The following is a 21460-nucleotide window of genomic DNA, read 5'->3' as shown; positions in this document are numbered from 1 at the left end:
CCCTGCGGGACCTTGTACAGTTCCGCAGGGCCTGCAAGACGGAGCTCTTCCGCCAGGCTTTTGAGTAGGAGCCGCCGCCACTGCCACGAGACCATCGCTGTGGCTGATTGTCCATCTACCTGGCCTTGGGGGGAGAGGTGAGAAATGCCGCCCTGACAAGGAACATCATGCGGGCCCTCAGAACGGGGATATCATCAGCTGAAAATGAGACGTCCATCTTGAACTTTTGTTAATATGTATTGTAGAGCACCAATTTTAATTTATTTATCATGCTTTTAATGTAATGTATTTTATCCTCGGCGTTTGCCGCTTGTTGCCGCCCTGAGCCGTTGGGTAGGGCGGGGTATAAGTCCCAAAATAAATAAATAAATAAATAAAATCTTCCTGGGGCACAGGCTAGGTGTCAAAAAGACAAACTGCAAGCTGTGGTTGCCGCCAATGTTCCCTCTAAGCTGTGTAGTCTTGTGAGCAAAAATTCTACTTTGTGAGCTACTGGCATTAAAGTTGTGAGTGAGCGATTTGGCTACTGCATAAATTAGTTCGCTCTGGAGCCATCCTTCCTGAGCTAAGGGGAAAATGTGTGAGCTGGAAGCTAAAAAACTGTGAGCTAGCTCACACTGACTCAGCTTAGAGGGAACAGTGGACTTGCCGCTATGGGAAAAAAGCCTGGCGGGGGGGGGGGAATGGGCTCGCACTCTTCTTCCTCTTCCTCTTCATGTACGCTGATCTAATTAGATATGCTGCCTTCACAGTAAATCTCAGCTTGCCTTTATGTCCAAAATGACAAGGCGCACATTTGAGAGGCAACATAGTGCAGTGGTTAGTGCTGTCATAAGATCTGGGAGACCCAGGCTCAGATTCCCACTCTGCCATGGAAGCTGGCTGGGTGACTTTGCAGCAGTTGCACATTCTCAGCTTGACCTGCCACACACAGTTGTTGTGAGGATAAAATGGGAAAGGAAAGAAACATGCACTAAGCTCTTCAGAGGAAGGCCAGGGTAAAATGTTTTTAAAAGGGGGGTGGGGAATTGCCTAGTGGGGACCAGTTACATTTCAGCTGGTAAAGTGGGCTGCAGTCTACAAAAATGTTGGAGTGAAATCTTGTTAATCCTTAAGGTGCCACCATGTTCCTGTTCATTTCCACCGCAGCAGACTAACAAGGCTTCCACTCAGGGAAATGGCAAACCATAGCTTGCTCGTTTGGATGTGACCACTAACTGCAGTTTGCCCTAGATATATATAATTAACCTGAGCCCAAGATAATCCCTGGTTTGTTCCAACCGAAGGGAACCACGCTTTGCCGGTGAAATGAGGTGATGTGTCTGGCAGCACAGATTTCAAGTAGTGTTCAGTGTTTGAGACTTTGCCAGACAGGAGAAGTATAAACAGAAGTCGGTGGTGTCAATTTGTAATCGATCCTGATTTTTCAATATTTGGTGTCTTTCCAGGAACCTTGTCTCTGACAAGCAGGAGACTCTAGCACAATGTGCGGACTTCAGGAACAGTTTACCGTCCCAGGAGGCTATGCTGTGTTCAGGACCCTTAGCCATAATACAAGGGAGAACTTCCAAGTACGGCCACTGGCAATTTGTCTCTTTAAAGACTACTACAGTGTGTTGTTATCATTTTTCTTCTTTTCCTGCTTTGCTCGCTGAGCTCTTCATATCTGGAGCTGATTTCTCATCCTTTGATTCATGCACCTTTCCTCAGAGGAGGGCTTCCATGTGGAAGCCTTGGTTCTCATTTCTGGGTATGTGAATGGTGGGGACGGATTGTCAGCCGAGGCTTGCTCCCTTACCCGACTGCGTGGATAGCAGCTGCCATCCGTCTGGATTTATGTGGATGTCTAAATGCCATCCTTCTAGTTAGGCTGGCGTCATCGCGATAGTCCCATCCAAGCAAGAGAGGTTACCCACCACTTGCCACCCCGTATGCCTGAAACTGCTTGCCGGGACTCCTGTGTGACACCACTTCGCTTCCCGCCAGTCCCTCTTTGAAACCTTTGGTTACAGTCCTTTCGTCCCCCGTTCCCCTACTCAAGCTAAGCCTAAGAACGTGTGATTAGAACAAGCGCACATCCTTTCCCTGTTAATCCTGATCTCCCTCTTTGTGTCAGGTGTTTGTTACTTGTTTGTGGCAGGGAGCTCTCATACGGGGCAAGGCTTGTCAGCACTTTTGAGCCGTTTGGAGTGTTCCTCTAACACTCTGCCCAATGATGGCGTGGTTTTAAACTTTTTAAAAAAAGTTTCCGGGTAGTTGAGAAATGCCTTCTTATTACCTCTGTAGGTAACTGACAGAAACCTCCTGCTTTACTAAGTGCTGGAAAGAATATTTTAAGCTAAGGCTTTGATTCAGTGTCTTATTTTCGGGGAAACACGATAAGTGCTGGAAAGAATATTTTAGGCTAAGGCTTTGATTCGGATGGCTTCATCAGAAGCTAAGCAAGGGTCCGCCCTGTTAGTATTTGGATAGGAAGGAAGTCCAGGAAGTTCTGGGTTGCAGTGCAGAAGCAGGCAGCAGCAAACCACCTCTGGACATTTTTTTGCCTTGAAAGCCCTGTGGGGTCACTGTAAGTCAGCTGTGACTTTCCACCGCCAAAGCTTTGATTTCGGGGCTGTCCAGCGCTGGGCTAGCATCATGATTGAAGCATTTGTTTCCCCCCCGTATAATATCACATCTCTGGGATCATTGGCCATGCTCGAGCATTATCTCCAGAGGTCCAGAAAAGCCTCTTTCACCATGAATCATGTTGACGCCATAATGTTTGCACATGCACGCACTTGGACCAGCTGCCTCGCTACGCCTGAAAGCATTCCTGTCTCTGCTCTTCCATTGCAGTTCCGGGAGGCAAGCGGCACGATTGTTCTCCATGCCTCATTTAGTACAGCAGGAAACGACCCTGGCATACTTGGAGAGTCAAGTAGCAGCCGCTCTTACGTTACAGTCAAGTCACGAATACCGCCATTGGCTCCTTATCTATGCACGGTATCTAGTTAACGAAGGTGAGGCTTGCAGTGTTTTGTTCTTCAGTGTATTGCAATAGTGAGCTCAGCAGCCTGCACAGACGAATGTTTGGGGGTGGCATGTGGGGGTCCTTAGTTATCAAATTTGGTGGGGAGGGAGGTGTGCTCTTTTACAAAGTAGTTATTTAATCGCCTAGTCAACGTCCTGTCTAGTAGCTAGTCTTCCTCATTTTCTGATCACCTCAAAGAGTTCTTTTTTTTTTTTAACTTCATTTAAATTTTGAATTTCTTACCTGGACTCAAAGCAGTTTATAAGTACAATAGAAGCAGTCAATCAGTAAGCTGGTTACAAAATATGATAACATTTGAGTCTAACAGCAAAGATTCCTAGTGAAACAGCATAATGCTGGGATTGAAGAAGCAGAAGGAAAAAACAGACACACACACATATCTGCCCTCCACAAGTCTCGTGTTTTCCTGCTTATGGGGTAATAATTCTGACCCACCTTACCAAAATATTGTAAAGATTGCAACAAAATAATTTGAATACAGCAGTGCTGTATAAATGAGAAGTACTATTTATAAGGCAAGAGAGTTTCAGGTTTGCTAATTGAAGTGAATATTCAAAAGGCTGTGAATATTTGAAAGGCTGTCACATAGAGGATGGAGCGGAGTTGTTTTCTGTTGACCCAGAAGGTCTGAACTGAACCTGCAGATTGAAATTAAATCAAAAGAGTTAGCCTGAGAACTGTGAAAAACAAGATTTTTATCTTATTATACATGTATTCAGTACTGCAAGAATTTTATATGCTAAACATTGGAGGAAAAATGAAGTGTCTTCAAAAGAAGAAATAATAAACAAAATACTTGAAACTGTGAGATGGATAATTTAACTTTAATTTTGAGAGGACAAGATGAAGGAAGCTTTGAAAATACATGGTCAAGATTTTACAAATGGTTGGAAGACTACAATAAATAAACACAATGGACATATAACCGTATTAGAAGAAAGTACGAACTATATTTTTAAATATGATGCAAATATTTACACAAAATACATGGTGGTAAAAATGGGTAAGATACAAGTAGACAATGTATGAGGCAACATATTAGACATAACCAGGATGTAATGGAATACCCCAACTTGCATGTATTTATGTTTGTGTTTGTTTGTTTGTTACAAAAAATAAAAATTTCTTTGAAAAAGAAGAAAAGAAATCACATAAAAAGAGTTTTCAGCTAAACATTAGGAAGAACTTCCTGACAAAGCAGTTCCTCAGTGGAACAGGCTTCTTTGGGAGGTGGTGGGATCTTCTTGGGAAGTTTTCCATCAGAGGCTAGATGGCTGTTTGACAGCAATGCTGATTCTGTGACTCACAAGGACATTTAGGCAGGCCCAGGAGAGGGAGGGCAGGAAGGGATGAGCCAGTGCTCGGCTTTTAAGGCCCTTTCTTATAGGCCCAGGGTAATACCGATCGCCCCTTTGGGGTCAGGAACAATGTTCCCTCTAAGCTATAGAGTCTTGTGAGCAAAAATTCTACTTTGTGAGCTACTGGCATTAAAGTTGTAAGCAGGTGATTTGGCTACTGCCTAAATTGGTTTGCTCTGGAGCCATCCTTCCTGAGCTAAGACAAAAATGTGTGAGCCAGAGGCTCAAAAACCATGAGCTAGCTCACACTAACTCAGCTTAGAGGGAACATTGGTCAGGAAGGAATTTTCCTCCAGGCCAGATTGGCCCAGGGAGGTTTGCTGCCTTCCTTTGGGCACAGAGCAGGGGTCATTGGGTGGTGAAGGTAGTTGTGAATTTCCTGCATTCTGCTGGGAGTTGGACTAGATGACCCTTTTGGGTCCCTTCTGGCTCCGTGTTTCTAAATAGATGAAGCTGCCTCATACTGTATCAGACCATCTCCTTGTAATTCTCTCATTCGCTCAGCTCTTACTGGGTCAATGTAGCATCTTTCTTCCTGTGTCTCAGATGGGTAGTTCCTCAGTGAGTTCTGTCTCATAACATACACAGAGGATTTAATTTGATAATTTACAGAATACACCTTTGCTTCCTGTGTTCCTTAGGGTTTGAATATCGATTACGGGAATTATGCAAGGATTTACTGGGTCCAGTCCATTGTTCTCCTGGCAGCCAGTGGGAATCAACTGTTGTGGTAAGTTGCCATTGTTTCTTTGGATTGAATGAAACAATGCTCCTTGCATCTTTAGTTGTTGTAGATTTTCCGGGCTGTTTGGCCATGGTCTTGGCATTGTAGTACCTGATGGTTCGCCAGCAGCTGTGACTGGCATCCTCAGAGGTATAACACAGAAAGCTGGAATACTCTCTGTGTCAAGGTGAGAAGAAAAATGGTAAGCAGGTAATTTATATCTACTCAGGAAGGTGGGGTAGGGCTGAGTCATCATCTTGTAAGAGTTCCCCAGGCTGTGACATGCTAATGGAGGAGCTTTCTTGAGGAGGTTCTTTTGCATATGGATTGGCTGTTGAAATTCTAATCTTATCAGTAAGTGCCGTTGTGAGATGTAGAGCATTCCCTGAATCTGTTAAACATAACATAAAAATGAAATGGCTGATCAAGTTGAAAGGAACTCTTCTTGTGGATTTTGGTAAACTTTTTTTTTTATTTTAAGAGTGGGTTTTGGAAGATTGACAGGCTGTGCTTGAGAATGCTGGCTTCCATTTTTTCCTTATAAAAATTGTCCAGTGGAATGGTTCTGGGGCCTGATTCTTGTGAGTTGTCGTGGCAAAGTTGAGGGTTGAGTAGATGCTAGCAGTTGTGTTGAAGCAACGCCTCAACTTTGGACAATTTATTATTTTATTTATTCAGGAATTTCTACCCTGCCCTACCCCGCAAGTGCTACTGTATGCTGACTCATGGCGGGTTGGTGTGAGCTGTGGCAGCAACAGTCCCCAGGGTTTTGCAGAATTAGTGCCCGTAACTGTGTTTTTTGCAGCAGACAAACAGGTAGCACATCAGCACAGAAGAGCATGGGATCAACCAGCCTGAGGTCACCCTATCTGCTTTGTGGTTGTCTGCAGATTTGAACCCAAGTTTCCCAGGTCCTAGTCACTTTAACCTCTATACCATACTGGCTGTCCTGCATTTCATGATCCACTGATGCCACCGTTTACAGCTGTTTTCTTCATAGCCTTGTGAGCAGGGGGGATGAGCCAAGTGTGTCCCCTGCTTGTGCATCTGACGAAATGAACTCCAGTCCCTGGAAGCTTACTTTTAGAATAAAAGCATGTTAGTCTTTAAAGTGCAGCAAGACGGTCAATTGCAATGTAACACATGGTAAAGGTTTTATTTTTCTTTCCACTTCCATGCAGGGTTTACGAAAGCGAGAGCTACTCAAGGAACTGCTCCCCGTCATTGGACAGAACCTCCGTTTCCAGCGGCTTTTCACAGAATACCAAGAGCAGCTGGACATCTTGAAAGACAAATAGCTTCTTCCGCATTGTTCATCTGACCTAAGAGAAACTTGGCAGTGCAGCGTTATTTAACAAGCCAGAAATAGAGGGGCCGCTGTACAGACTGGAACACTCCTGGGAGGTGCAGTACAAGAACACGGGCCCAAGGTGTTTTAATGGGCAAAAAACACTGTAGGTTTTTTTTTTAAAAGGTCATGAAAGAAATACGTGGAAATGGGATGGACCAGGCATGTTCTCCAAACGCAGTTCAAGCATCGCCTCTGTGACCTGTAGTTGCTGTGGAAAACTGCGGAGATGTCCTTCTGGGATCCTTTTGCATCTGGATCTCAGTGCCAGAACTATTAAAGTGACTATCGAAGCGCCGTTGGGATTTGGGGATACAAAGTGAAAAGCACAGTACAAAAGAATGAATCTGACAACCTGCTAGCCCTTTTTCTGAGGTGCTTTGCCTAAAGATTCGTCAAGGCTCTGTCCTATATTTGGGTTAAAGGAGGAGCCCCCTCCCGCCCCCATGAAAGAAAACTTAAATAAAAAGAACACTTACATAATTATGCAGCCGACAGACTCTTAACTGTGAATACACTAAAATAAATAAAATACAGGCTGTTCTATCACACGGACTATTTTTGTACTAGAATTTGCTAACTTGTAATATGGAATTTTATTTGGCCAATAATAACCAGAATATTGTTCTCCCTGACAGAAGCTCCCCAGTTGTATAAAATTAAAAAAAAACACAAAACCTTGTTAATTATGACAGCTATTGTTGCTGAAGAATTGTACCAAAATTAACGTCTTCTGGTTTTTAATTTTTAACTGTTTGTAAAAGACATTTGGGGGGAATGAGGGGGGATAGCTGAAGGGGAGGGCTGGGATTTTTTGCGGGAGGAGGGGGGCTTTTGTAAAGTACAAATAATAAATGAACATTGCATTGATCTAAGAACAAAGTGGACGAACTTGTGCTGCTTGTGGTAGCATTAAACCCGTACAGGCCGCCGCCTGTTAAAACAAGTATGGATTTCAGCTTCTGCTTCTAAAGGTGTTTTTCTGTCTCTGCTTTTAAAAAAAAATCTCTTTTGTCTATATTTATTTCAGGGTTGCTTTTTCTAATCTGGTCCTTCCTTCAAGGGGTGCAAGGGCAGTATTCATCAGGTTTTATCCCTGCAACACTCCTGTGAAGTAGGTTAGGCAACCGGCTGGGAAAGGGGGGGTCATCTTGGTGAGCCTCATGGCTGAGCGGCAGTTTGAACTGAGGTCCTGCCAGTCATAAGAACATAAGGGGAGCCGTGCGGGATCAGACTCAAAGCCCATCTAGTCCAGCATTCTGTTCACACAGGGGACAACCAGCTGCCTCTAGGAAGCCCACAAAGAGGAAGTCTGCAACAGCATCATCCTGCCTGTGCTCCCCAGCCAGCTGGTATAAAGAGGGATGCTGCCTCTAGTAGCGGAGGGAGTAGATATCCATTATGATTGGTAGCCATTGATAGCACCGTCCTCCATGAATTTTTCCACTCCCCTTCTAAAGCTCTCCAAGTTGGTGGCCATGACCACATCCTGTGGCAGTGAGTTCCATAGGAACTATACGCTGTCTGAAGAAATACTGTCTGTCCTTCAGTGGATGACCCCGGGTTCTAGTATTATGGGAGAGGGAGAAAAGTTTCTCCCTGACCACTCTCTACACTCCATGCATAATTTTATAAACCTCTATCATGTCTCCCTTTACTCACCTTTTTTCTGGGCTAAACAGCCCGAAGTGTTTTAACCGATCCTCATAGGGGCAGCTGTTCTGGCTCCCTGATCATTTTGGTGGTGATTCTATGTTCATACATATACAAGACAGGTGTGTATTTTTAGATTGCAGGTGGAGGGATGAGACTGGGATGTTCTCACCAAGGAAATGCAAATTTTGCAGAAGAAATCCAAATTGTGGATCAAATATTATGCAAATTGTTGAAAAGTAATTAAAATTGCACATCTTTTGTACGAGGTTTACTTCTTGAGAAACAGCAAAGAGGTTATATCCGGATATCCATGAATTTGCAAAGTTGCCTTTGACTGAGCCAAGATCTTTGTGCTATCTAAACCAGTGTGTTCTCTCCCTGGATTGGCAGCAGCTTCTCCTAGGTCTCAGGCAATGACTTTCCAGTCCTGCTGCCAAGGCCTGCGATTTAATTCAGGGACACAGGACGAAGCAACCTTACCGAATTTAAGCAGGTCAGAATCTGACCATGATTGTTTCATAGCTTGGATCCTGAGCAACTGGATTTTATAAACTGACTGTAAGTGTAACATGTATGTAAGCACATCTGTCAAATGCTGAAAGATACTGAACGTGCAATCCTAAGTAAATCATTTTGTCTAAAAAACTTTGACTTCAATGGCCTTAGAAGGGTGTAGTTCTGTTTAGGACTGTGGTGTAATTTTTTTTAAACTCGAGCAAGGAAGCAAAGCAGGAAATGAGCAGAAAAATGAGTATAAGCCCCATGAGAATCTAGCAACCATATTTCAAACGTTACCTGTAACCCGTACAGAATCTTTCTTCTCTGCATAATGCAGGCTGCATTATTCCTGTTTCTTTTTTAGAATTACGTCTCCTAGCATGCTTGGCAGCTCCAGATTGGGAATCTTGTGGAGCTCTGGGAGTGGAGCATGGAGAAGGCAGGGTTTGAGAAGGGAAGGGTCCTCAGTGGCCTATAATGCCATTTAGTCCACCCTCCAGAGAAACTGTAGTCTGGAGAAAAGTTGTAATTCTGGGAGATCTCCAGGCTGCACCTAAGTGCCATCCTGAGCAGAGCTGCACCCTTCTAGAAACCACTGAAATAAATAATGTAACTGCTTAGGATAACTCCTTTATGACAAAGCCATTTTTTTAAAGCCATTGTAATTTTCCTCTATTCTTTCCCAGCCAGCTGCACTTTCCGGTGTTCCTAACACAGCCCAAAGATGCAAGTTGCCCAGTCCCAATGAGAAAGCCATGTAGTATTTTTTTTAATGAAGGTGATAGCACAAAACAGCAGTATGAACTTTTGAATGCCTCTCTTCTGGAAAGTGCAAACAGTTTACATGTTGTCTCTTATGTGTGTGTGTGTGTGTGTGTGTGTGTGTGTGTGTGTGAAGTGGCATCAAGTAGGGTTATACCAAATGTCCTCTTTTTAGAGGACATTCAGGTGTTCAGCCATGTTGGTCTGAAGCAACAGAACAAATTCTGAGTCCAGTGACCCCTTTAATACCAACAAAGGTTTATTCAAGGTATGAGTTTTTTGTGTGTCCATCTTTTTGTGTGTGTGTGTGTCCGTCCTCTTTTAGGCTCTTTTTAGGTTGGAAGGTTAGAAATATTCCTAGTTAGTAGCAACTATCACAGCTTAAATAGTAGGGGTATTTAACATGAGATTTGTCAAAGTGATCGCTTGTTTTAAGTAGCCTGTCGGGGAATATGTACTCTTTCTTGCTTTTCAAAATAGAATAGCCCTACATCAAGTCCCAACCTTATAGCCACCCCGTAGGGATTTCAATGTTAGAGCCGTTCAGAATGTAGCCCTCTATCCTGAAGCAGAACAGTTAAATTCGAGTCCAGCAGCACCTTAGCAACCAACAGGATTTCCCGGGTGTAAGCCATTGCATAGCGATCTTGGGCTTCCTTGGTGGTCTCCCATCCAGATACTTACTAGGGCCGACCCTGCTTTGCTTCTGCGATCTGACGACGACTGGCGTAAGCCATTTAAGTTAGAGCCATGCACAAACCAGCCGTTATAAAAGATGCGAGACGGCTAGTGGCGGGTGTAGAAAGAGCGGTCGGAACCATATAGCCGGAACCATATAGCCGTTCCATGTTTCCCCGCAGGGACGCTACTAGCGCCGTACTCTTTCCTATTCTCCGGAAGTGCCTTAACTTGTTTCTGTCTTCGCCAAAAGGAGAGTTTGGGAGGCTGGTTCTGGAGTGATCGGGGTGTGCCGGTTGCTTCCTCTTCTCAGCTCCTGGACAAAACGGACAGCGAAGGAGTGTTTTTGTCTCCCGAGTTTTGTGGTTGTGGCGACGAAGACTAGGAGCAGCCAACATGGGGAAGAGGCAACATCAGAAGGACAAGATGTGAGTGAAGCTGTTCTCCCCTCTGAGACGTTTATCGAGGCAGTTATAATCAAACCCGCTAATAGAGGCAGCAGCCCTGTCCGTTGTTCACAGGAACGAATGTCTGTTCTGCTCTACTGACGACTGGTCGGTTTGTTCTGTTGGCGGTGAAGTGTTTTCAAAATTATTTTTAAAGTAAGAAGCAGCGTTAGAACAACTAATGAAGTAGGATGAAAGGGAATCCCTCAAACCCTTTCTTAGTCCGCCCCCCTCCCCCGCTGCCCTTTGAGATAATATCATAAAAACATAGCTGAATAATGCTTGGGGTAAACGTTGAATTGAGATGTTAAATGGATCTTCATGAACAATGGTTTTTGCACCTAAGATAACACAAAACCACCCTATAGCATGCCACGAGGTAGCTGTGTTTGTTGCAGCAAAATCACACAGAAGTCTTGCAGCAATTCAAATGTTTTTATTTCAGTGAAAGCTTTTCCGTAGACCACCCCTGCTGTTTTTTTTCAGACGTCCTCCGTAAAATGAGTGCAAAGTGAAGATTCTCCCATAGCTTCAGGTGGGCAGCCATGTTAGTCTATAGTAGCAGAACAAAATCTGAGTCTAGCAGCATCTTGGAGCTGGAAAGTACCATTAAGTTGTAGCCAACTTATGATGACCCCACGGGGTTTTCAAGGCAAGAGCTGAACAGAGTGTTTTGCCATTGCCTGCCTCTGAGTAGCAAGCCTTGACTTCATTGGTGGTCTCCTATTCAAGTATTAACTATGGCTGACCTTGCTTAGCTTCCAGGATCTGATGGGATTGGGCTAGTCTGGGCCATCCAGGTCAAGGTAGCGGCACCTTAGAGACCAACAATATTTTCCAGATTTGCACTTTCATGAGCCCTCAAAAGCTGATGTTAGAATACAAAGATTCTAGCCACAAGATTCCTACTATACCAAGGTACTGCTGGTTGGGAAGACTGAGGCATTGACGGACACTGTGCTTCCCACTTTTGATGGTGTTCAGCTGCCCCTTGCTGAACTGGTTAAGAGCCTAGGAGTTATATTAGATCCAGCATTACTTCTGGAGAAATAAGTTAAAGCAGCTACAAAACAGCTTTCTTCCAACTCTGATTGGCCTGGAAGATGGTACCCTGCCTAGACTCAACCATTCTGGCTACCTGGATCCTTGCCGTGGTAGCACTGAGATTGGGCTACTCACTGTAAAACATTCTACATAGGTCTGCCCTTAAAGTCAACTCGGTGACTTCAGCTGGTACAAAATGCTGCAGCTTGGCTGTTGTCAAGGGCTAGGTGGAACATACGTGTTACATCCTTACATCTACTCTGCAGTCCAGTCTACTAGCTACCCATCAGTTACCGGACTCAGTTCGAGGTATTAACTATCCCATATAAAGCCCTTCATGGTCTTGGACCCTAATATCTGCAGGACCACCTCTTCCCTTATTCCCCACCATGACAACTTTGCTTATCTGAGCAGGGCCTTCTGCATGTACTACCCTGCTAATGGATATCAACAACTGTCTGTACATATGTATTTTCTGATGTGGCCCCCTCCTTGTAGAATGGCCTGCCTGAGAAGGTCAGGAAGGCCAGTTTTGCAAAGATGATAGGGCTATATCATAACAGAGTGGTTTAGGAGGTGTTTCAAGGAAGAGAGCAAGTCTGTGGATTTTACCACTGTGTACGGTATGTGTTCTCTATTCTATGAGCTACCTTGTTCTCAGTGCATTGTATTTTTGTTTATGTGCAATATCACCGGTTACATTTAATATTTCTGAAATCCCAGTCCTATTACATTGCTTATTAGAGGTCTCAACCTATTGATTGTGTTGATTAACCCTGTGTTATCCACCTTGAGGAAGGCAGACTATAAATAACGTAAAATAAATAAATCTACATCTAAGTGTCTCAGAGGGAAAAACACCACACCAAGGTGTTCACTTCATAATAAATATCAACTGAAGAATATTAACTAGGTCTGGGAAAGGTGACCATTAAAAAATTAGGTTAGTATCATGGTGCTTATGTTTTGTTTCTGTTACTTTCATTGGAAGGCTTGTGGGTTTTAAAAAACTTTGAATAAGTAAAGAGATAGAGGAGCATCTATCTAGTATGGAGAAGTCCTCAGGCAGTTAGCACTGTCAGACTGTTCTTCCGTGTCATGCATGTATGAGTGTATTGCCCTCCACATCAACCATAAGCACATGAATCGGGCTTATACTGAATCAGACCATTGGTCCATCTAGGTTAGCATTGTCTACTCCAGGGTCCCCAACCTTTTTGACGCCTGTGGGCACCTTTAAATTCCGACATAGTGTGGTGGGTGCAGCTGTAAAATGGCTGCCATGGAAGGTAAACCCAACTACAAAATGGCTGCTGCTGCTTACCTTCAGTCACACATTGGAGATCCTTGTTCCTTTGGCAGCAGCTGCCACCACATCACGTTTCTAAAATCTCTGCAGCCAATCGAATTTCCATTGGTCAGTCAGAAGCCTTGCCAGGCAAAAGCCCCATCTGGCCCCACTTCCCTCTTAAAAACACTTGGTGGGTGCCAGGAAAGGTGTTGGTGGCCACCAGGGGCCCATGAGCACTGTGTTGGGGCCTACTCTGACTGCTGTCTGTTCTCCAGGTGCTCAGGCAGACAGAGGTATGACCCAGCACCTGCTGCATGAGATCCCTTAACTGGAGGTGCTGGGGATTGACCCTTGGGACCTTCTGCATGCCAAGGAGGTGCTCTGCCACTGAGTCATGGCCCCTTCCATGTTGCAGTGGAGGCAGCTACTAAGCAACAATTTGAGCCAGTTTGGTGTAGTGGTTAGTAGCGCGGACTTTAGTCTGGGAGAACCGGGTGTGATTCCCCAGTCCCCACTCCTCCACAGGCAGCTACTGGTGTGACCTTGGGTCAGTCACACGTTCTCTCAGAGCTGTTCTCTCTCAAGCAGTCCTCAAAAGAGCTCTCTCAGCCCCACCTACCTCACAGGGCGTCTGTTGTGGGAAGAGGAAAGGAAGGAGATTGTAAGCTGCTCCGAGACTCCCAAGTGAAGAGTGGGGTATAAATCCCATTTCTTCCTCTTTATGTTCCACTTTTTGTAAAGAAGAGGCCCCTGAAGTGACTGATCACAATGGGGAAAAGTCAGTGCAAACACCAATTTAAAATCTAACTTAAGAGATGCTTGGGAAAGGGATGTTCAGCAAGATCTTAGACCAGCCATGCTGCTGCTTTTAACCTTGGGCCTCCTGGTTCCTTTGTGCCTCTGATGAGCAGCCTTTTCCATTCAGTGGTGTTATGAGGGGAGAGGCTGCGGCTCAGTGGAAAAGCCTCTGCTTTGCACACAGAAGATCCCAAGGGTCACTCCCTGGCATCTCCATTTGAAAGGATCAGGTAGTACGTGCTGTGAGGGACCTGTGCCTGAGACCCTGGAGAGCTGCCGCCAGTCTCAGTAGACAGTACTGGGCTTGGTGGACCGATGGTCTGATTCAGTGTGTTGTACATATTAGATTCCATGTCAAAAATGAAGTCAAATAAGGAAGAAGATCTATGTTTTATTTCAATTACCAGAAAAACAATTGGACCAAATAGTCCATCCAAAATTGACTACTTTCTTCTCAGCATATTCAGGAAATATGCTTCAATTAACAGGAAAACAATTAGACCAAATAGTTAATCAAAAATTGACAACTTTCTTCTTTTTCTTCTTCATCTTCTTCTTGAACATATTCTGAACATATTCAGGAAATACACGATATTTTATACATGGACTGACATCATCAAGAAAACAATATTCAAACAGCATAATTGGTTACAAAAGACAGTGGTAATTTGAGTAATAATCCTCTGATTGGCCAGATATAAAGAAACATATATCTACGTCAAACTAAGTGTTTACTTAACCTAACCTAAATGATAATGGGCAAGGATTCTTCATATCCCAAACAAAAGTATTCATTACTGATAATGAGACTAAAATCGTCTCTGACCCAGACATTGCAAGGTTTTGCCCTTAAGAACTACAGAATCATGAACTTTGTACCTATTATGTTGTCTGCTAACAATATCAGACCTACAAGAGGAAAGCCTTCTATATAACAGGCCTTTCTAACATCCTAATAAAATATTACTTAAAGAATAAATCTATAAAAACCAGAGAAATATGAATATGAACAATCAAGAAGAAAAAAACCTATAAAAATCTTTATATTCCCATTCATACTACAAGTGTAAGGCAGCTTCACATGTATGTTCATGAAGGACGTTAAACTCCTGAATTTTGCATACCGGTCTTTGTGCATATTTCATAAAACATTTGTGGGAGCAGCTGTTCCTGTTTCCGAACAAATTGTTCTTGCCAAAAAGAGAAACTAACTGCATCTTTCACTGCTTTAGGTACATAACATGTACAGAATATACTCATTTCTATGGAGGAAAGAAAGCAGGTATGTGGATCCACAAAATTCCTTCTTTTTCTTTTTCTTTTTTGTAGTTAATGTTCTTTTTTCTTTTAAAAACATTTTTGTGTCTAATGGTCTTTTGAAATATATTCAGTGTGCTGTCTAAACTAAATGTTGTGAAGGTGTGTTAGTTTCAACCATGAGATCTCCAGCAGGTTGATTTGGGTACCCGGCTACTCCTCATGGCCATTTACTGTGAAATATCAAGTTCCTAGTGAAGCTACCATGGCCAGGAACAGGAGAGCGGCTGCCCTCTTTTCTGTTTACTTGCTAAGCTTTAAGGGCCAGTCACTGTATGCAAGCAGGTAGCCCACAGCAGCCTCCCTGGGAACTGAGCTGCTTCAGAGCACAGGTGATCCTGTGGCTGAAGGTGTTGTAAGTGCTTTACTTGCGGAGAAGAAGCATGTCATAGAAAAAGTCAGCTGGATTCCTCCTTTCTGGTGTGTTACTTTTCCTTAAGTAGAGAGTTTTAATATGCAGAGTATACGAAGGTGAAGGTAGATAATGAATGTTTAATGCATTGGCCAGGCCTCACCTTTAGTATCGTGTGCAGTTCTGGAGGCCTCACTTCAAAAAGGATGTGGACAGAAAGGAGCGGGTGCAGAGGAGAACGACGAGGATGATCGGGGGCCCAGAGACCAAGCCCTATGAGGAAAGGCTGAGGGACTTGGGAATTTTCAGTCTGGAGAAGAGGAAGGTGGGGGGGGGGACATGATTGCTCTCTTTAAGTATTTGAAGGACTGTCCCTTAGGGGGACGGGGACATGATTGCTCTCTTTAAGTATTTGAAGAGCTGTCCCTTAGAGGAGGGCAGGGAGCTGCTCCTGTTGGCAGTGGAGGATTGGACTCGCAAGAGTAGGTTTAAATTAAGGGCAGAAATGTACAAGCTGAGTATTAGGAAAACCTTTTTTACAGTGAGAGTTGTTCGGCAGTGGAATCGGCTGCCTGGGGAGGTGGTGAGCTCCCCCTCCCTGGCAGTCTTGAAGCAGCAGCTGGACAAACCCTCGTCAGGAATGCTCTTGGCTGATCCTGCATTGAGCAGGGGGTTGGACTAGATGGCCTGTATGGCCCCTCCCAACTCTGTGATTCTATGATTCTGTGAATATAAGAGGGAGCATTCCAGCTATGTGAGCTATCCCTTCCAATCTGAACTAGTATTTATTTTTAACAACACTGCATTATGTTATCTTTCAACGTGCACTGCTGTGTATGAATGTCTTCACAATGGGGAGTGACAGCACTCTTCCGTCTAGCTTGATATACGCTCAGCTGTCCTTCTCCCTTTATCTTAGCAGCCTCGTTCACATGTTAACCGTGAATGCTGTTTGTAAGAAAGAGCCTGCACTCATTCACTTTACAAACTAAAACGGGACTGCTGTCTGCATAAATGTGGGGTTTAAATCACACATCCGGCTGTCCAGACATTGAATGGAGCAGGAGAATTACTCCAGCACGTAAAAAGAAAAATCTACACTGTACACAGTTTGCACACGCATTTACTGTAACTTGTGAACATGGCTTTGGTGTGCGTGCAGGATTCATGTCCCATTCCAAAGGCTTGCAACAGGGGTTCCCAGCATGGTGGCCAGAGGTGCCTTGGCCCCTGCTGACACCTTTCATGGAGCCCATGAAAGTGGGTGGGGCCAGGTGGGGCATTTGCCCATCTGGGCTACTGATTGGCCTTCGAAGAGCTGATCGGCTGTGCAAATTAAAACACCATTGTTTCAGTGGCAGCTGCCACCACAGCATTTGTTTTAAGAACATAAGAGAAGCCCATGTTGGATCAGGCCAATGACCCATCCAGTCCAGCACTCTGCGACACAGCGGCCAAAAATACCAGGGGCCATCAGGAGTTCCAGCAGTGGGGCCAGGACACTAGAAGCCCTCCCACTGTTGGCCCCCCCAAGCACCAACAATACAGTGCATCCCTTGCCCCAGAATGAGAGTTCCTATCTATACCTTGTGGCTAATATCCACTGATGGACCTCTGCTCCATATGTTTATCCAGTTCCCTCTTGAAGTTGTCCATGCTTGTAGCCGCCGCCACCTCCTGTTGGCAGTGAATTCCATGGGTTAATCACCCTTTGGGTAAAGAAGTGCTTCCTTTTATCTGTTCTAACCTGACTGCACAGCAATTTAATTGAGTGCCCACGAGTTCTTGTATTGTGAGAAGGGGGGGGGGAGTACTTCTTTCTGTAGCTCCTCTATCCCTTGCAGAATCTTATAAACCTCGATCATGTCACTTCAAGCATGTCACCCCTTTTATCCACTCTCACCCCTGTCTTCTAGTGTATTTTTAAACTACCCCTCTTCTCTCCTGCACTTGGGCTTCCTCTGTGTGTGGGGCTCCATCTCCTGCAGCATTTGTGGTTACCCCCACTACCCTGGGTCAGAATTCCAAAGGTGCTCCAAAAGGCTGGGGACCCCAGGCGACAACAGTTTTTATGCCAACAAGACTCTGAATTTCCTTCTGGAAGAATCGGCCCTCCAGTAGCCCTTCTTCCTCTAGCCCGGAAAGGACTAATCGCCCCCCTTTTTTCCTATCACGGCTGGTGTCATAACAGTCTTGAATTGAAAACTGTGGGCTTTTAAGCCACGTTCATTGATAAAACTTATCTCACTAGACCTTTTGCCGTCCTTTGCTGTCAGCATCTTCAGTGATCAGACTGTTGTTGTAAAACTAATGAGCATCTTAAGGAGGAAAGTCTGTTTACATCTGTGCGATGTGGGTGGGACCTCAGTTTGTGTCCTTATGCTGGCATCGACTGGAATTTTCTGTTCTCTGTGAAGTAATTGGAGGATGACGTAATTGTATCTCCCAGTCCGTGTTCCCTCTAAGCTGAGTTAGCGAGCTAGCTCACAGTTTTTTAGCCTCCGGCTCACACATTTTTGTTTTAGCTCAGGAAGGATGGCTCCAGAGCAAACTAATTAATGCAGTAGCCAAATCGCTTGCTCATAACTTTAATGCCGGTAGCTCACAAACTAGAATTTTTGCACACAACACTCCACAGCTCAGAGGGAGCATTGATCCCAGTTGATGTTCTGAGGGAGCTGCTTCATCTCAGTAGCTTCTCTTCTAGATAAATTATAATAGCCATTAATCTTTGCAATTGCTTCTCCTTTTTATCAACGTACATGGCTTAAAAGCCCCCCCAAAATTAATTAAAGATTGTTACCAAAGCAACACCTTCATAGACGAGGGAGGGCTCTGCATGCTTGGGGTGGGGTTCTCTCCAGGTTTGTGGAAATATAAATCCAGAAGGGAGGGCTTCATCAAATAGAGTTTGGAATGTTGAGAGCAGTTGTAAGGCATTAAAGGGGATGTTGAGTTTGGAACATTTGGAATGTTGAGAGCAGTTGTAAGGCATTAAAGGGGATGTTGAGTTTGGAACATTTGGAATGTTGAGAGCAGTTGTAAGGCATTAAAGGGGAAAAGGGGTGGGGGATCAGCGTGCTCAAGGTATTGCAAGCTGATATAATCTTGGTTACTACAGAGGTGAGGCTATCCAAATGGTTCCTTGCCTCCCAATCCCTGCCCCACAATTCCTCAGCAGCCCCCAGCTTGTGTCATTTTAATACCTAAACTGGGTATGATGAGGAGAGCTGTCTGAGAATACAGGCTTCATAGATTTTAATCTGCTTGAAAGGGTGTTTGTTCTCGACTACAGCTACAGTTTTTGTAAAACCAATTCAAGTTTGTTTTTTGTTTTTGTGTTTTTTTGAATTTGGAAACAGTTTTTTATGGGGAAAATCTCAAATGCCCCCCCCCCCCATGTATTCATCCCAGCTTTCACAACATGCATAAAATGTTTTCCTCTTCATTTTTGAACAGAAATTCCACAGTCCAACTTCAGACGTCTGCCTTTCGATCACTGCAGGTAAGGAGCAGTGCAGCAGTTTATTTGAAAATGTGCCCCAGGCTGCTTGACCAGTTTCCGAAGCAGCTTACATTATTAAAAAAAAAAAAATCATCATATCCGCTCCAAAATATATAACTATACATAACAACGGCAGCAATTAAAATCCAGTCAGTTTAGACCAGTACAGCAAAATATGGGAACAGAAAGTTAAAAATAAAATCCATGTCTCACAAAGCAAACCTCAATTCAGGGTGAGTAAAACGATTTTAGCCTGGTCCCTAAAGCTAAAGAACACTCAGCACCAGGCAAGCAGTTGGGAGGAGCACATTCTACAGCTAAGGGGCTGCTGTGGAAAAGACCCTGTCCCTGGTGGAGACACAAAGCTGGGGGGTTCACAGAACAGGGCTATGCAGAGGAGTTCAATTGCTGGGCAGGTTCATATGGAATCTTGGTCTAGCATAGATGAGACTTGGGTCCAAATGCTCGCTGGGTGAACTTGGGCTAGTCATTCTCTCTCTCTTAGCTTGGCCTGCCTTGCAGGGTTGTTTTGAAGATAAAATGAGAAGGGGAGGGAGAACCGTGTGCTCTGCATTGTTGAAGGGAGGTGGTGGTGGGCTGTGTGTGTGTGATGGGCCTTATGGAGAGAGAGAGAGAGAGAGAGCACTGGCTATCATTTTTAGTTGGCTTTTATGGTGCATTGATTTCCTTTTTTCTTGACGAAGACCGTTCACATAAACAGTGTGGTTTCTATCCTTGTGTGTGTGTGTGTGTGTGTGTGTGTGTGTGTGTGTGTGTGTTAAGTGCCAACAAGCCCCTTCTGACTTACAGCAACCCTAGGAATTAACATTCTCCCAAATGTCCTGTCGTTAACAGCCTTGCTCAAGTCTTCTACCCATCTATCAAGTGCATAGGAGGGACAAGTAAGAGACTTGTGGCAACCTACCCTTCATAGTTTGGCCATTAATAAGGCTGAGCTGAGGAGCTGCGGTGGCTCAAGTGGTTAAGACGCTGAACTGCAGGCTGTGGAAGGTCAGTAGTTCAGCAGTTCGAGACCCGAGTTGCCGCATGACGGAGTGAGCTCCCGTCTCTAGTTCCAGCTCCTGCCAACCTAGCAGTTCGAAAGTAAGAAATTGCAAGTAGATAAATAGGTACCACTTCGGTGGGAAGGTAACAGCGTTCCGTGCGCCTTGGTGTTTAGTCAGGCCGGCCACATGACCACGGAAACGTCTTCAGACAGCGCTGGCTCTTCGGCTTTGAAACGGAGATGAGCACCGCAACCCTAGAGTCAGCCTCGACTGGCTTTCGAGCAAGGGAACCTTTACCTTTACCTTTAAGGCTGAGCTGAGTGGCTTGCTTATAATTTTGTCCCTTCTAGTGATGGTTAATTTATACCGATTCTAAAACGTGTATTTTTTTTTTGCTCTCCTTCCAACCCCCAGCTTATCTTTGCAGCCGTTTGAATATCCCGTTTGCACGCCAGAAGGAATCGTCTTTGACTTGTTGTAAGTTTTGTTCCTTTCCTGTTTCACTTTATCTTGCTGGTATCAGTCCTGGTTTACCAGTCAGCGTGTATGTAACACGTAATGTGGTAGGAATTATCACTGATGGTGCGAGAGGAAGGCAGGAAGCGGATATTTTAATAAATAAATATGGAAAGAAGCGGCTAAACGGAATGAGCTTTCATGAGTCACGGCTGACGTCTTCAGATACAGCTTGTTGTATCTAGCTGTATCTGAAGAAGTGAGCCGTGACTCACAAAATCTCCTACCCTGCCACATACTTTGTTAGTCCTGAAGGTGCTACTGGACTCTTGTTCTTTTCTACTACTATAGACAAACACGGCTACCCATCTTGATTTGCTTGCTGTAAGATCGCTACATATGGGTCAGTTACCTCTTATGACACTTTAACACCTTCCATCAAAGCCGTCCCCTGAGAAAGCCCATCTCCCGCTGCCTGCCTGCCTGCCTTCCTTCCTTCCTTAGAAACATTATCAGATGGTGTGAACCGCTTCATCTCCTTCTGAATGCAGGTTTTTAAAAACGTAAAGCAAATAGAGAACTAGAACATCTCAAACTAATCTGCTAAATCCAGTTCTGTCCCTCTCCCCTGTGGCTTTCTGTGCTGGTTTTCTGTTTGCAAGGAGTTTTTAATGCATTTGAGCTTTCCAAGTGAGACCCTCCATCTTCATTTAACGTGGAACATCCATTCCACTACCTGAGTCTCTACCTCCTCATTCTCCTCTGTGCATGAGCCAGGCTGTATGGATTTAGACAGTGTGGAGGCAAAGATGAGACCTTCTGACTCCTTTTCTCACGGTTGCATCTTTTTCTGTTTCAGGAGTATTGTTCCTTGGCTAAAGAAGTATGGAACCAATCCAATTACCGGAGAGGTAGGTGTTCTTGGGCTACGTACAGTGCGATGGGTAACATAAAGGCTTATCTCCATCATTCCCTATTCCACATTCTCACTTTCTCTTGATTTGTTTCCACTTTGCTTTGGTTTCTGCTTCGAAAGGGATGTGTGCAGGGGTGTTTGTCAGCATGGATATGCCCCGATCAGTTTATGAGATTGGAGTGTGGCTTGCCTTCTAGTTTGAAACTGGTATCACGTAGTGGCTAAACAGAGTGAAGTTTGTAGTTTGAATCTCACTTTGTGCCCTGAACT

General features: G+C 44.5%; 2 protein-coding genes across 2 annotated transcripts in view; both read left to right on the top strand.

Annotated features, from left to right (window-relative positions):
* LOC107115240 (protein HIRA) overlaps positions 1–7390 on the top strand; it is a 60657-nt gene extending 53267 nt beyond the window's left edge. Inside the window, exons 19-22 of the mRNA XM_015416896.1 lie at positions 1449–1571; positions 2839–3002; positions 5034–5122; positions 6298–7390. Of these exons, the coding sequence (XP_015272382.1) occupies positions 1449–1571; positions 2839–3002; positions 5034–5122; positions 6298–6414 (493 nt within the window). The 3' untranslated portion in view covers positions 6415–7390. The remainder of the gene's footprint in view (positions 1–1448; positions 1572–2838; positions 3003–5033; positions 5123–6297) is intronic.
* Positions 7391–10330: 2940 nt separating this feature from the next.
* Positions 10331–21460, top strand: part of PPIL2 (peptidylprolyl isomerase like 2) — a 129553-nt gene continuing 118423 nt past the window's right edge. Inside the window, exons 1-5 of the mRNA XM_015416895.1 lie at positions 10331–10486; positions 14870–14919; positions 18766–18811; positions 20233–20295; positions 21134–21185. Of these exons, the coding sequence (XP_015272381.1) occupies positions 10455–10486; positions 14870–14919; positions 18766–18811; positions 20233–20295; positions 21134–21185 (243 nt within the window). The 5' untranslated portion in view covers positions 10331–10454. The remainder of the gene's footprint in view (positions 10487–14869; positions 14920–18765; positions 18812–20232; positions 20296–21133; positions 21186–21460) is intronic.

The sequence above is a fragment of the Gekko japonicus genome, unplaced genomic scaffold (assembly GCF_001447785.1).
Source record: "Gekko japonicus isolate JY-2015 unplaced genomic scaffold, Gekko_japonicus_V1.1 scaffold316, whole genome shotgun sequence".
In the NCBI taxonomy this organism is placed as follows: domain Eukaryota; kingdom Metazoa; phylum Chordata; class Lepidosauria; order Squamata; family Gekkonidae; genus Gekko; species Gekko japonicus.
Note: the sequence above shows the minus strand (reverse complement) of the source record. Positions and strands in the feature narration are given on the sequence as shown.